At 42.4% G+C, this 13300-nt stretch overlaps 1 protein-coding gene across 1 annotated transcript in view; it reads left to right on the top strand.

Annotated features, from left to right (window-relative positions):
• Nucleotides 1-13300, top strand: part of galnt9 (polypeptide N-acetylgalactosaminyltransferase 9) — a 124837-nt gene that overhangs the window by 26375 nt on the left and 85162 nt on the right. The window contains exon 2 of the mRNA XM_034226201.1: nt 5187-5367. Coding sequence (XP_034082092.1) covers nt 5187-5367 — 181 coding nt within the window. The remainder of the gene's footprint in view (nt 1-5186; nt 5368-13300) is intronic.

Raw genomic sequence — 13300 nt, 5'->3', positions numbered from 1 at the left:
TAGTGTCTCTACTTTAAAGAGTCCTCTCCTGCTGATGTTCAGGTGTATATCAGTATGTAGTGTCTCTACTTTAAAGAGTCCTCTCCTGCTGATGTTCAGTGTATATCAGTATGTAGTGTCTCTACTTTAAAGAGTCCTCTCCTGCTGATGTTCAGGTGTATATCAGTATGTAGTGTCTCTACTTTAAAGAGTCCTCTCCTGCTGATGTTCAGGTGTATATCAGTATATGTCTCTACTTTAAAGAGTCCTCTCCTGCTGATGTTCAGGTGTATATCAGTATGTAGTGTCTCTACTTTAAGAGTCCTCTCCTGCTGAATGTTCAGGGTGGTATATCAAGTATTTAGTGTCTCGCTCTTTAAAGAGTCCTCCCCTGCTGAATTTTTCAGGTGTATATCAGTATGGTAGTGGTCTCTACTTTAAAAGTCCTCTCCTGCTGATGTTCAGTGTATATCAGTATTATGGTCTCTACTTCAAAGATCCTCCTTCCTGATATGTTCAGGTGTAGATCAGTATGTAGTGGTCTCTCTTTAAAGAGTCCTCTCCTGCTGATGTTCGACGGTGGTATATCAGTATGTAGTGTGTCTCTACTTTAAAGAGTCCTCTCCTGCGAGGTTCAGGTGTATATCAGTATGTAGTGTAGTCTCTACATGTCTCCAGGCTTAATGTTCAAAAGTTCTTTATTGTTCTCATACTGCCTGTGCTGCAGCACCTCTTTTCACCCTCTGTCTGAAACCAGAGCCCAGTCTGCTCTGATTGGTTCGCTGGCCGGTTCTGTTGTGATTCGTCAACCGCTTAGAGATGTCCTGCCCCTTAGGACACAGGGATTTTGCACACCATTTACATACACAAAGACCTATATAACACTTTAACGAGAACATACAGGTATTTTAAATCCAACGCATTAAATCTGATGCTGGATTTGTTGGGCCAAACTAAGACTGGTTTTAATCCACCATTAGTGCACAGATAGACAGTCTTGCCTCTCTTCAGGGGTCCTTGTGGGATAAAAGGACGTTCATGGCACCAGCCCTGCTTGAACGACCACTTCAAGGTTACGGTGCTTCCATGATGCTTTAATGAGCCACACAGAACCATCAGGGCTCACTAAACATCTGGTGGCTCCCTGTTGGACTTAAGGTCTCTGTAGGACTGCTTGGTTTAAATCCAAATGCTTATCATCCTGTCACACCAGAACGAAAACTACACTTAGTTGGGAGAAACATATACTGAGAAAATTAAAGTTTTATTTAATTTTCACAACTTTCCGTTTGACAATCTGCTCGTGTTTCATGTTTTATTTTGAAATGTGGACACTCCCTGTCTTATGTCTGTTTGTACTTCCTGTCTCTTTGTTTTCCCGCCTGTTTGATTATGCTATAGGATCTTATGTTCCCTATCAATTGCCTTTTCCCAATATATATATAGTATAAACTATGGATAACATCTCCCAGTACCAGCTTTTATAATTTCATGTCGTAGTGTCGTCTGTATTTTTAACGACAGAGAGACTTATAACTGAATTGACAACTACAAAACATTTATACGATCTGCTGTAAATGACGTGCTGACAGCATTGTACGACATTATGTCAGTCAACACTGACAATGGGAAAACAGCAGGGTTCAGAAATGTCCTTCACTCATCAACAGCAGGCATAGTAGTGACAATATCAGACTTTTAAATTGCTAGTGTTGGTAGAAGACTGTATTTCAATTTCCATTTCCATTCACACAAACCTATATAACACACAAGAGGAAAAGGAAAACCGCATAAAGTATAATAGGGACCCTGATTTTATTAAATATTGACTTATGGTGGTTCATTGTGGTTGATTTTTAATCATGCCGAAGAACAATAATTCTGACTATACATTCATATAATGACATTTAATTTGATTTAATTGTGCATTTGTTTGTGCTGTCCTACGACCGCATCAACCTGACACTCTGCAGGTGAAATAGAAAGTGTGTCAGCTGACTGCAGCGTCTCCTCTGTGACCTCCTGCTGCAGATTCTCCTCCACTGCAGCTGCTCAGATGTGACAGTTTCAACATCTGAGTTTTTCCAGAATATTTTGTTACTTATTTAGGGCTGACAGCCAAGTCACGAGATACAGTACATCCAACACATGAATGATGCAAACAGGATCAGTGTGTTCTACCATTGCACCACAGTTCAAAATATTTTAAGGGAGTACAACATGGCATACATTAAAAATACATCTTTCCCAAATTTCACAGTCCACTAACGATGATCAGACTCAAAAAGTCCACTTTTTTTTAAACATCTTCAGTAAACATTTGTCTGTAAAATGCAGTCCAGTCCTTTCAAAACGTGTAAAAAAAAAAAGAACAAGGTAGATTTAAACTTACCTTAATAGTTACCATCTCATAAAGTTTCACAAGGCATCATGTGACTTTGGTTCTTGAAACTTGAAATTATGTTTGTTTAAGTACAGTTACGGCCCGTCCACACTACAGCTTCAAAAAAAGCTTGGAGCTGAGCGTGTCTGAAGCTCGACCAACAACCAATCACATGAATATCACGCCCCTGACACACAAGCAGCGGTTTGATTGGCTAGAGCTTGTACTGGCATATGATTTGATTGGCTGACGCTTCCACCGAAAGCTTCAGAAGCTTCAAAAGTTGAACATTGCTCAACTTTTGCAGCCTGAAACGCCAGGAAAGCTCCGCTCTGCTTCCCACAATGTAGTTCGGCGAAAAGCGACGTAACCCCATTCAAAGTGAATGGGCAGACGCGTTGGAAACCGTTTTTGAAGCTGTCGAAGCTGTAGTGTGGACGGGCCGTTACATAAAAATGACTTTTTCAGAGTCAAAAGTCCACATACTTCTTTCCTCCGCTGCTTGTGCTCTATAACCTCCGTCTAGTTTCTCTTGCAGAGTTTGCCCTTGCGTCACTCCTCAGCTCCTCACACTGCTGGAGGAAGAGCCGCTTCTCTCACCTGTCTCTCCCTTTTCTGTGTGTCCGCCTCCACACACGGCCATGTTTACATGTGTTATTGTCTCGCTGTAGCTCAGGCTCGCCTTGAACCAGCCCCTAAATATGCTGCAATAGAGTGAAGGATTTTGGACGATTGCAGGGGGAATTTGTAGGAAACACACGTATGATATTTAGAGGTTATTCCAGCAGGATAATCTCAACATATTACACTGAACAAAAATATAAACGCAACACATTTGTTTTTGCTCACATTTTTCATGAGATGAACTCAAAGATCTAAAACATTTTCTATATACACAAAATAACCATTTCTCTCAAATATTGTTCACAAATCTGAAAAGATCTGTGATAGTGAGCACTTCTCCTTTGCCGAGATAATCCATCCCACCTCACAGGTGTGGCATATCAAGATGCTGATTAGACAGCATGATTATTGCACAGGTGTGCCTTAGGCTGGCCACAATAAAAGGCCACTCTGAAACGTGCATTTTTGCTTTATCTGGGCGGTCTGGGGGGGTCCGAAAACCAGGCAGTATCTGGTGTGAGGGGTAGGGGTAGGGTTAGGGTAATGTTGTGAATCGAGTGGCCCATGGTGGTGGTGGGGTTATGGTAAGCAAAACTGCACGTTTCAGAGTGGCCTTTTATTGTGGCCAGCCTAAGGCACACCTGTGCAATAATCATGCTGTCTAATCAGCATCTTGATATGCCACACCTGTGAGGTGGGATGGATTATCTCGGCAAAGGAGAAGTGCTCACGATCACAGATTTTTTCAGATTTGTGAACAATATTTGATCACACCGGTGACAGTACTCTTCAAAGGGTTCACGAAATATAACTACTACTCTCACTGTTTAACATTTTGGGTTACTTAATGTTACTTCATGTTAAGGCTCATCAAAATGACAAGGCTGTAATGCTAGCTAACGTGCTAGCTACTAGCTAGGTAGCTAACTTGATCCAGCCACTCCTGGTCCTTTCATCAGACGGGAAGCGAAAGAACGAGCAAGACCCATTGCTGGTATGATAACAGCCTGGTACTAAGCACACAGGCATCTTGTTAAAGTTATCTTATCTTAGCCAGCGCCATATAGATAGATTATATCTATATGGCGCTGATCTTAGCTATCTCTTAGTGGAGAAAAACAATCGTGACATCACTTACGCGACTCTGGGATTTGTAGTCTTTCTAGTTGCGTATTTTTCATAGTCTTATATAGTTTTACGACAAACTGTGACTTTTTGGCATGGAAATTATTTTTTAAGATTGACAAACATCATATGTGTAATTCGTGGCACAATTCAAACGGGATCGAAAGATAAGTTTTCTCTCTCCATTGACTTCAATACATTATTTTTCCGAAATAAGGTCCCGTGGACCGGAAGTAGATTGGCGTGACTTCGCCACTCTATAAAGGAACTACAGCACGGTCACATGACTTCAAGTCACCACCGCTAAGCTAAAGGAAGCTAATGTTGGGCGTGACGATGTTTAGTCGTCTCATTTAGACACTTGTTAGCAACCATTTTTGCGTGGTATCTTCTAAGTTTGTTTTTACCACAGACCTTATTTCAGGCACCTAACAATTAAAAAAACATTGACTACGAGAAGAAGGAAAGAGAATCTTACTAAAATGCTAACACATTTCCGAGTTTAAGGACTCGTTCCTGCGCCACTTTAAAGGTTTTTAACTGTCAGGAGACTGTCCCCTTTCACCTTCAATCTGTTACCACTCTTCTCCTACTTTCTCTCTCACCTGGCAGGAAGCTAGTTTTGAAGGTTACTTCTGGATCATGAGTTATGATTGAGACACTTTTTGGTCGGCAACTGAAAGATTTTTGATATCCTCCTGGATCCATCTTTTTCATGTGCAGTCATAATTTCCTTTTTGTGTTTTGTTTGTCTGAATGTATCATCTTTTATAATCTACACACAACAGCTATTGCTCTTCTGGGATCCCTCCTGTTGCTCTCTCCGAGGTTTCTTCCAGTTTTCGGGTTTTTCTGTGTAATTTTGGAAAATGCGTTTTTCTTCTCTCCCCACCTGTCCTTGTGATTAAGTCTTGCAGTCAGTTAGTCTCAACCCTTGGCACTTTGTGAGTCATTCCTTGTGCACTGTGAGGGTCTAAGGACAGAGGGAGACACTGTAAAGCCCCCTAGACAGATGAGTAATTTGCTCGGCTATAAAAATGCAATATGATTGATAGTTGTCTCGTTTTCATGGCAGGTTTGGCGAAGCCCATTGGTCTGGTTGAGGGTCCCGGAGGTCTCGGTCAGGGCGGGGCTGCTGCCACTCTAGGGGAGGACAGTCTCGATGTGGAGGGGAAATACGAGGAGTACGGATACAACGCTCAGCTCAGCGACCGCATCTCCCTGGACCGGAACATCCCCGACTACAGGCCCAAGAAGTAAGTCTCCTTACTCTCTGTCTCTGTTAGGGAATCATTTGCTTCGGTATTCAACCTCTGACACAGTTCATCGTTTTCTCCTTTCACTGTCTCTTTTCCCACGGCATAGGTCTACGCCCTTGGGTATTGCTGCTATCTCTCTTAAGGAGGGGCAGCTTGGGCGCATTGTTGATGCCAGCTTATGACCGAGCACAAGCTGCCATTAGATGTTTATGTTCAGGGACATCTGGATGCCCTTCTTTTCTGTTTGGACGACAGCTCTAGTTAGATTCAGGGTCCATATTTGTTTAGTCTCACTGATGAGGAATGTTGATTATTACACTCTGAACTAGTTCAAACCTCGAACTACAGAAGAGTTCCTCAGAATTGCTTGAGCATCCTCTGTATCACCTCGTGGCTCAGCACATGCCATGAATTATTCGACCGAAGCTCCAAATAAACCATCATTTGTTTGCCATCAAAGTTCCTGTCCCTCTGAGTCCTGTCTCCATTGCTTCAGAAGTTTCCATCAGTCTCGTGCTTTCTCCTTCCTGCTACAGCCTTACTGGCTGATTCCCCCCGGCAGCGCTGTGTAATGTCAGAGAGACTTGTAACTGGAAGGTTTGCCGGTTTAATCCCTGCTGAGGTTGATTTTGTGAAGGCACAAAGTGTACAGCAGGACGCTTTCTACTTCTTGTTTTTCTTTCTTTTTCTTGTTCTTCTATTATTCTTGTTATTGCACTTCTTCTTCTCCTTATTCTTTTTATCCTCCTTATGTTGTTTCTCTCTATTTAGGTGAATCCCCAGGAAATGTACCGTACTAAAATAGAGAGCTGCAGTGCAGGGCTTGTCAGAAATAATAATGTGTGAAGGTAAATTGTGGTGTTGAGGATTATTGAAATGGCCACAAACATCCAGCAGGCTGAGTCCAGGTCAAAAGTGCATGGCACACTCATGCTGTTTTTATGCTTTCACTAAGTAAGGACGTCTGAAAAGCGTGTTATTCTACAGTTCACCACCTGGGTTTGATTCCCATTAGGATACATATGAGCAAATCTGATATCTTTTTTCTAAAGACGGTGTTATAATAGCATCCAACTCAGCTTTTTACTTTAGGTTTTATTCAAGGTGCTTCCTAATGCTTTCATTTTTATTCAAGACCACTAAAACACCTTTGCTGATGGGATTTATGGAATGTCCCATGGATCTAAAAACTGCCTCTCATTTGTTTCCGGAGAAAAATGCAAATGTCACCCTTGTAAATGTAATGGCTTCCAGCAGGGGACATTCCTACACCTGATGGTTTATGACGCTCATTTTGTGCTGGCCTCCCCTAGTGTCCCAGTGGCACGTTGTACATTTGCACAAACTCAAAATGACATGTCACAGCGCAGATTTAATTTGTGTTGTGCTGAAAACACAATTAAAACAACCTCACTTCTGTCATGTTTGGCATTTCTTTCACAATGGTCCCATTAATGTTAGCAGGTAACGTCAGCGTTTCTTCCACGCTGATGCACCGTGGAGAAATAGTTTATGATACCCTGCAGAGTTTATTTAGCAGCGTATGTCCTCCAGCGTCCCTGATGACATGATCATATACAGTATATTAAATATGCAACGCTGCCAACTTTTCCTCCACTTCCCAGACATGTCTCATCCTCTGTGCCTCCTCATAGGGAGATTCAAAGAAATGCTACGACCTGCATCTAGTGGGTCAGATAGCAAGCTATTTCAGGGTCATAAGTTTTGATCATTCAAAAAAATAAAATTTATTTGAGAGTTCAAGTTTGTATCCTGAACTTTGAAAAATACAATGATGTATTCAAAATAAAAATAAGTATTTTAAATCATTTTTCAGGTTGAATATTATTTTGATTCAGTTCAGCAATTTTTTAGAATAAAATATTCATTTTCAGATTTCACTTTTATACATATTTAGATATTGGAATCCTTATTTTTTTCAGTTGTAGATTTTTCGTTTTCAGATTCAAAACAATTATTTTTTCAGTTTCAAATCTTGTTTTTTCAGGTTTCAGACTTTTGGCCCTGATGTTGCTTGAGGGGGCGGGGCTTAGCAAAGAGTAGTTTGGCATCCTGAGTGGCAGGCCTCCCTCTGTCATGTTGCCTTCATGGATGTTAGGTAGCGCGAGAAATATAACTCAATACTTTCTATACACAATACTCCCGTGATTATGACTTATGAACCTGAAATAGCAAGCTAATCTGTTGGCATGTTCTCCAAAGGCTGCCAATACAAGAGTAAGCAAGGTTTTATTTTATTTTTATTACAAAGGCTTTGGACTTTACCAACTTCAATATCTGATACTTTTCCATTTGGACATTTTTAACGAAGCTGGGTGACCTACTAAGACTTTAAAGCATTGGACGGGGGAATACTGTGATAAATACAACTAAAACACCCTTGGCGTTAAGAAGTAATTGCAGGTGTATTTTTGGACCTCACATCCCAGAGATCCAGAGAGCCTTTCATGGGAATAGCGCAACAGACACCTATCATAATACTGTAACAAACAGGATCATAAGATCAATTACCATCGTGCTACCTCATTCGGCGAGAGATGCTAACCTAACACATATAAATATTTAAAATAATTATGCTAGAAGAAGAAGGAAAGGCATCAGGTTGATTATAGCTCTATCAGGAATGTGTCCTTAAACCTAGACATGAGTTAGCATTTTACTTCATCCGGTTACTTTGTTTGAAAGTCAATGGTTTTTTGGATGAGTTTTCGGGTAGATAATAAGGTCTGTAGTTTTTGATTTTTTCACATTAAGTTTTTACGACATAAAATACGTCAGTAAATACCTTATTATTTAAAAACAGCGGTTGCTAACAAGTGTCTAAATGAAACCACTAAACATCATCACACCGAAAAAACGCTAGCCTCCTTTAGCTTAGCTGTGTTGATGCAAAGTCATGTGACCGTGCTGTAGTTCCTTTATAGTCGTATAGACGTTAGCTCTTGAGAGATGTATGTTGATTTACACTTCAGCAGTGGCGAACCGTGTCTATCACAACTGGACCTTCTGTAGACACACACTCCCCCCCCCGCCGCGGCATTATAATGTCCGTCTTTTCACTGAATTGTCGTCTTGAAAAGGGTACTCGCAACAATTCCGCAACAACTTCATCTTCACCTGTTGCACTTGTCATTTCAACGTTAAAAACAATAAAACGGCATTCGAACGGCTTCGTCGCATTCTAGATCCTCTGTCTCGAGCCAGTTAACTAGCGGGCCTTCTAGAATACCTTGGAACCGAGGGGAACTCTGAAAGAACACGCCCATTGGCTACAAATCAATATATGATTGGTTGATCAAACTGTCAGTCCAAACGTACGCTCTCATTCAGTGCAACGGCCAGGGCATTCGGTCAAGGATGTAGAATACCTTGTTGAAGGATATTTAAATCCTTTGTGATTTGTCTTTTGGGACTAAGTTCGGGGTCGGACTACAAAAACACGTAATCTCAGCACCACTCTTTGACGTTTTTTCTCACTTTGAAACCCTCGTATGGTGAAAGTATAGGAGCTAACGAAGCTACCAAAAAAGTAGCCTTTACTACGTGTGTATTTCTTAATCTCGAGTACGCTTGCTTGGTAGCACATGTCTTCCGAGCGTCTTGTTTCAGAAGCGAGGCAAGAATACTTCCTAGCCTCGGGAAAACGAAGAGTGGACCGGGCGAGCAAGTGTGCAGGTGTGCGTCATACGAGAGGCCCCGCCTTACATTTTCCGCCACAGATTTGGGGAAATTGGTCCGTGCGCAAAGCATTGTGGGGATTTTAAGACCGCGGAGTCTACACATGTGCAGCCTCGAAATGTCTCCAAACGAAGTTCGCCGGGCTCGGTAGAATTCCAAGTATGCTGGACATTGGAACAGTCCTTCGGCGGCACTCGATGACGTAGTATGCTTGAAATAGTGGCTCTGGAGCAGCCTTCCTCGACATTGAGAAACACCCTGTGACTTTCCTTACACATCGTACCCGTCTCTGGAGAATCTTACTTCCTGTTAGCTACTTTTCATCTTCTTCTTTGTCCTCTTAATCTTCCCTCCTCTCTTCTGTCAGTCGGTTTAGCCACAGGGCAGCTTGAGGCTTCCACTGTGGGGAGTCATAGAAAAGTAAATGACTTTAGACACGCCTTTTCCCTACTTGAAAGGACACGGGGAAAGACGATAGGGATTAGAGAAGAGCTATGTTATAATGTTTAAATAAAAGGATCATGAATTTCTTTATTTTTCATGAAAAGAGACCCAGTGGACACCCTGAAAGCCACCATAATGGTTCTTTTGAATACATTTAGAAACTACGGCTGTGATACAGTGAGTGCTGCAGGAGATGGATTGGAGAGTGGGAGTATGGGGGGGGGGGGGTGGGGGGATGTAATCAGGGCTGCCAGTGGCGTTCATATCACACAGTGTCAAAGAACAATGGCGACAGGCAGACACGCTGAGAGAAAATCTGACGGCCAGGAGAGGTTTCTGAAGGCTTTAGCGGGGATAACAATTCATTTCATCCGCGCTGCTTTGTTCCCAGCTCTTTTCACGGCCAGAAAAATTAGACACGAGTGGAATGGGGAGGAGGAGGAGGAGGGCGAGTAAAAAGGAGCTCGCTAATTAATAAAGTCAGCTGAGAGCGCCTCTGGAATGGAGGGGTTTGAGGAAATTCCTCCTTTTAATCAACTCGTGTATATAGCAGAACATGGGAGGAAAGACAAAAGGGAAGTGAGAGCTCGGGGGTTCGCTGAAGAGATTGTTTCCTCCGTTAAATGGAGCTGTGTGTTTGTGTATTGATTTAGTGCTAATTTCACAGGTTGTGGCTACATTCTGCAGGCTTGTCACTTCTTGATCTGTGTCCCCGCGTCCAGGCAGCATGTGTTTCTGAAAAACATGGTGTACCCAAGCCATACACACAGGCACGTAGTCACCGAGCACAACCTTTCGTGTCAAACGAGGTAAAGCTTCAGCCCATGACAGATATCCAATAGAAACATTTTGTGATAAAGACCTTCATTTGTTGTGAGGCTCTATGGAAATCAATACAATACAATGTGCAATCATAGTTGTCTGGTGAGGCAGCACTTTATTAAAAAGAAACATCAAACAATGCAACTGAAAGAAAATGGATGTATGTACAACCAGAACAATGTTGTTACCTGCTTTGTTCTGGCACTAGTTAGGACTTAAGTTCATGATTAGTCCAGTTTAAAGGAGCTCTATTATGTACTTTGGGGTTTTCTCTTTCCTGTAGTGTGTTATTTATGTTTGTGTGCATGTAAATGGTCTGCATAGGCTTAAATCTCAAAGTTACCTCCAGAGGGAGTTCTCTCACACACACTGTTGATGCAAATGTTCGTAGTAGCCAACGTTGGTACCACATCTCCCCTGTCAGTCTGTGACATCATTTGGGCCCAAACACCTTTTCCCGTTGACTTCCATCGTGAAAGAGACTTCTGTAAATCAGAGGGTACTTCTTTTTTTGTTCGATATTCAACTGCCCAGTATGAACACTTTTCACAGCGTCTAAAAGTTGTAAGATGCGCTAGAAGCCAAATCCAGAGTTATTTGACCTCTGACTGAGCTGTGATCAACCGTGACGCTGCAGATAGGAGGCGGGGCTTAAGCAAGTGCGCACTCTCTATTGGTCGAGATACCATCATTTGGCTCTCGAGAGGCAGGACATTTCGCCGTCCCGCCTCTAACGCTGTAATCCGTTCTCTTCATAGATCCATGCATGAAACACTTCCATTGAACTCCTTTGTTAACTTCCGCAACATAATGACATCACTATGTAACAGTTGCGCTTCTTTTGGCTAGCGCTCCAACACATTGTACGTGATAGGCCAAGGGGCGGGACATCTCTAAGCGGTTGACCAATCACAACAGAGCCGGCCAGCTAACCAATCAGAGCAGACTGGGCTCTGGTTTGATCTTTAAATCCAATCCAATCCATTTTCAATCAATCAATCAACAACTTTATTAATCCCGCAAGGGGCAATTGGTTATGAGCAGCAGCTTATGTCATGAACACAGGCAGGAACATACAAGAAGAAAACACACAGATACACTCGGGAGCACAGATCATTCCAATTTACACTATAAATAGTTCAAAGCATCACAATAATAAATAAATAAATAAATAATCAAGTTAAAAGCCTCAAAAAAGTTTGAGTGCAGAAGGGATGAATGATTTTGAAAAGCGATTAGTCCTTTGATCAGGTAGAGCATATATACGCCCTGATGGCAACAGACGGAATTCATGTGAAAGTACATGACCTGGAGAGTTCAGAGCACTCTCTGCTTTCTGCAGAATCTGTTGGTTATTTCTATAGCACATTTAAAAACAACAGAGTTGAACAAAGTGCTGTACATCAACAACTGTTTAAAAACATAGCATACATACATAAAAAACAGACAGGACATGAAACAAATGTAAAGCACGAGACACTGAAACCAGATCAGAAGACACCGACTGAAACGCTCTCCTACATGACGTACAAACAGTACACAACACTAGTAATATACTAACCCAAATGTAAAAGCACAAGTTTCACCTGGTCTGTAAAAGCCAGGGGAAAGAAGTGGGTTTTTAAAGGAGATTTAAAAACAGGCAGAGTTGGAGCAAGTCTAACCTGGAGGGGCAATTCATTCCATACTTTTAGAGCTGCAACAGCAAAGGCTCCGTCTCCTCGCTGCTCTAACCTCCACTTAGGGACGACCAGAAGGAGTCTGTCAGCAGACCTCAGTGACCGTGTGGGTGTGTATGGTTTCAAAAGATCTGCCAGGTACGCTGGGGCTAAAGCGTTCAGGGCTTTGTGTGCGAACAGTAACATTTTAAATTGGATTCTAAAACAGACTGGTAGCCAGTGTAAAGAGGCGAGTACAGGCGTAATATGTTCACGCCTGCCTGTCCTTGTAAGGAGGCGTGCAGCAGCATTCTGGACCAGCTGAAGGCGAGACAGGGAAGCCTTGCTTACTCCAATGTACAGAGCGATGCAGTAATCCAGTTTAGTGGCTATAAAACAATGTATTACTTTCTCAAAGTCATTCATAGAAAGGAAAGGCTTGACCTTTGCTAAAAGTCTTAGCTGAAAGAAGCTGGATTTTACCACAGAATTGATCTGTTTGTCTAGTTTGAAATCACGATCAATCCGTGCACCCAGGTTTGTGACAATGGGTTTCACATATGGCACAAGAGAATCCAGCACAGGCGGGGCATTGGGGCCACCACTGGGTCCAAACATTATCACCATCCAGGCTCTGATGTCCTGCAGACAGTCAGACAGGCGTTGCTGAGGGTTTAAAGCATTAAAGCATGGAGACATGTCACAGTAGAGACACTACATACCAATATGAACCTGAGCTTATAGGGCCCCTTGAAACTGTTCTCTGCCTTATGCAGTAGGAACGACTGCTATATATTTCTGTAATGATGTCCTGCAGGCAAAAGGTGACTACAGCACTGCAGAAGTGAGGCTAAATGCAGGAAACAGTCACCTCCTGCCTAATGGACTTTTAATTGAACAGGAGTCATTGAGCAGAGGACTTTGATGACTAGAGGAAAGCAACGTCCAGCTCCTCTCTCCTTTCTGTATGTCTGCAGCAAAACCAATTCATAATAATTAACAATTGTCTTTCGGACAAAAACCTGTAATCCCCTTTCATCGCCCGTCTGCCTGTCTTTCTCTCCTCTGCCCTTCACTTCGACATTCTTAACTGAGATACCCAGGGACTTAAGTAGGCTCTTTGTGACTCTGAGCCCGCCATTCGCTGTCCTTGGGAGGCTTAACGTACGATAACATCTCATCGGGCTGTGGAGAGACAAACAACAAAAGGCAGGCGAGCGGGTAAGATTACTGATGCCCCGGAGAACAAACAAAAATATGTTAAATGCACCTTGTGTCACTCATAAATAGAAAAATGCAATTCAAGG

The sequence above is a fragment of the Gymnodraco acuticeps genome, unplaced genomic scaffold, assembly GCF_902827175.1.
Source record: "Gymnodraco acuticeps unplaced genomic scaffold, fGymAcu1.1, whole genome shotgun sequence".
Taxonomy (NCBI): Eukaryota; Metazoa; Chordata; class Actinopteri; order Perciformes; family Bathydraconidae; genus Gymnodraco; species Gymnodraco acuticeps.
Note: the sequence above shows the minus strand (reverse complement) of the source record. Positions and strands in the feature narration are given on the sequence as shown.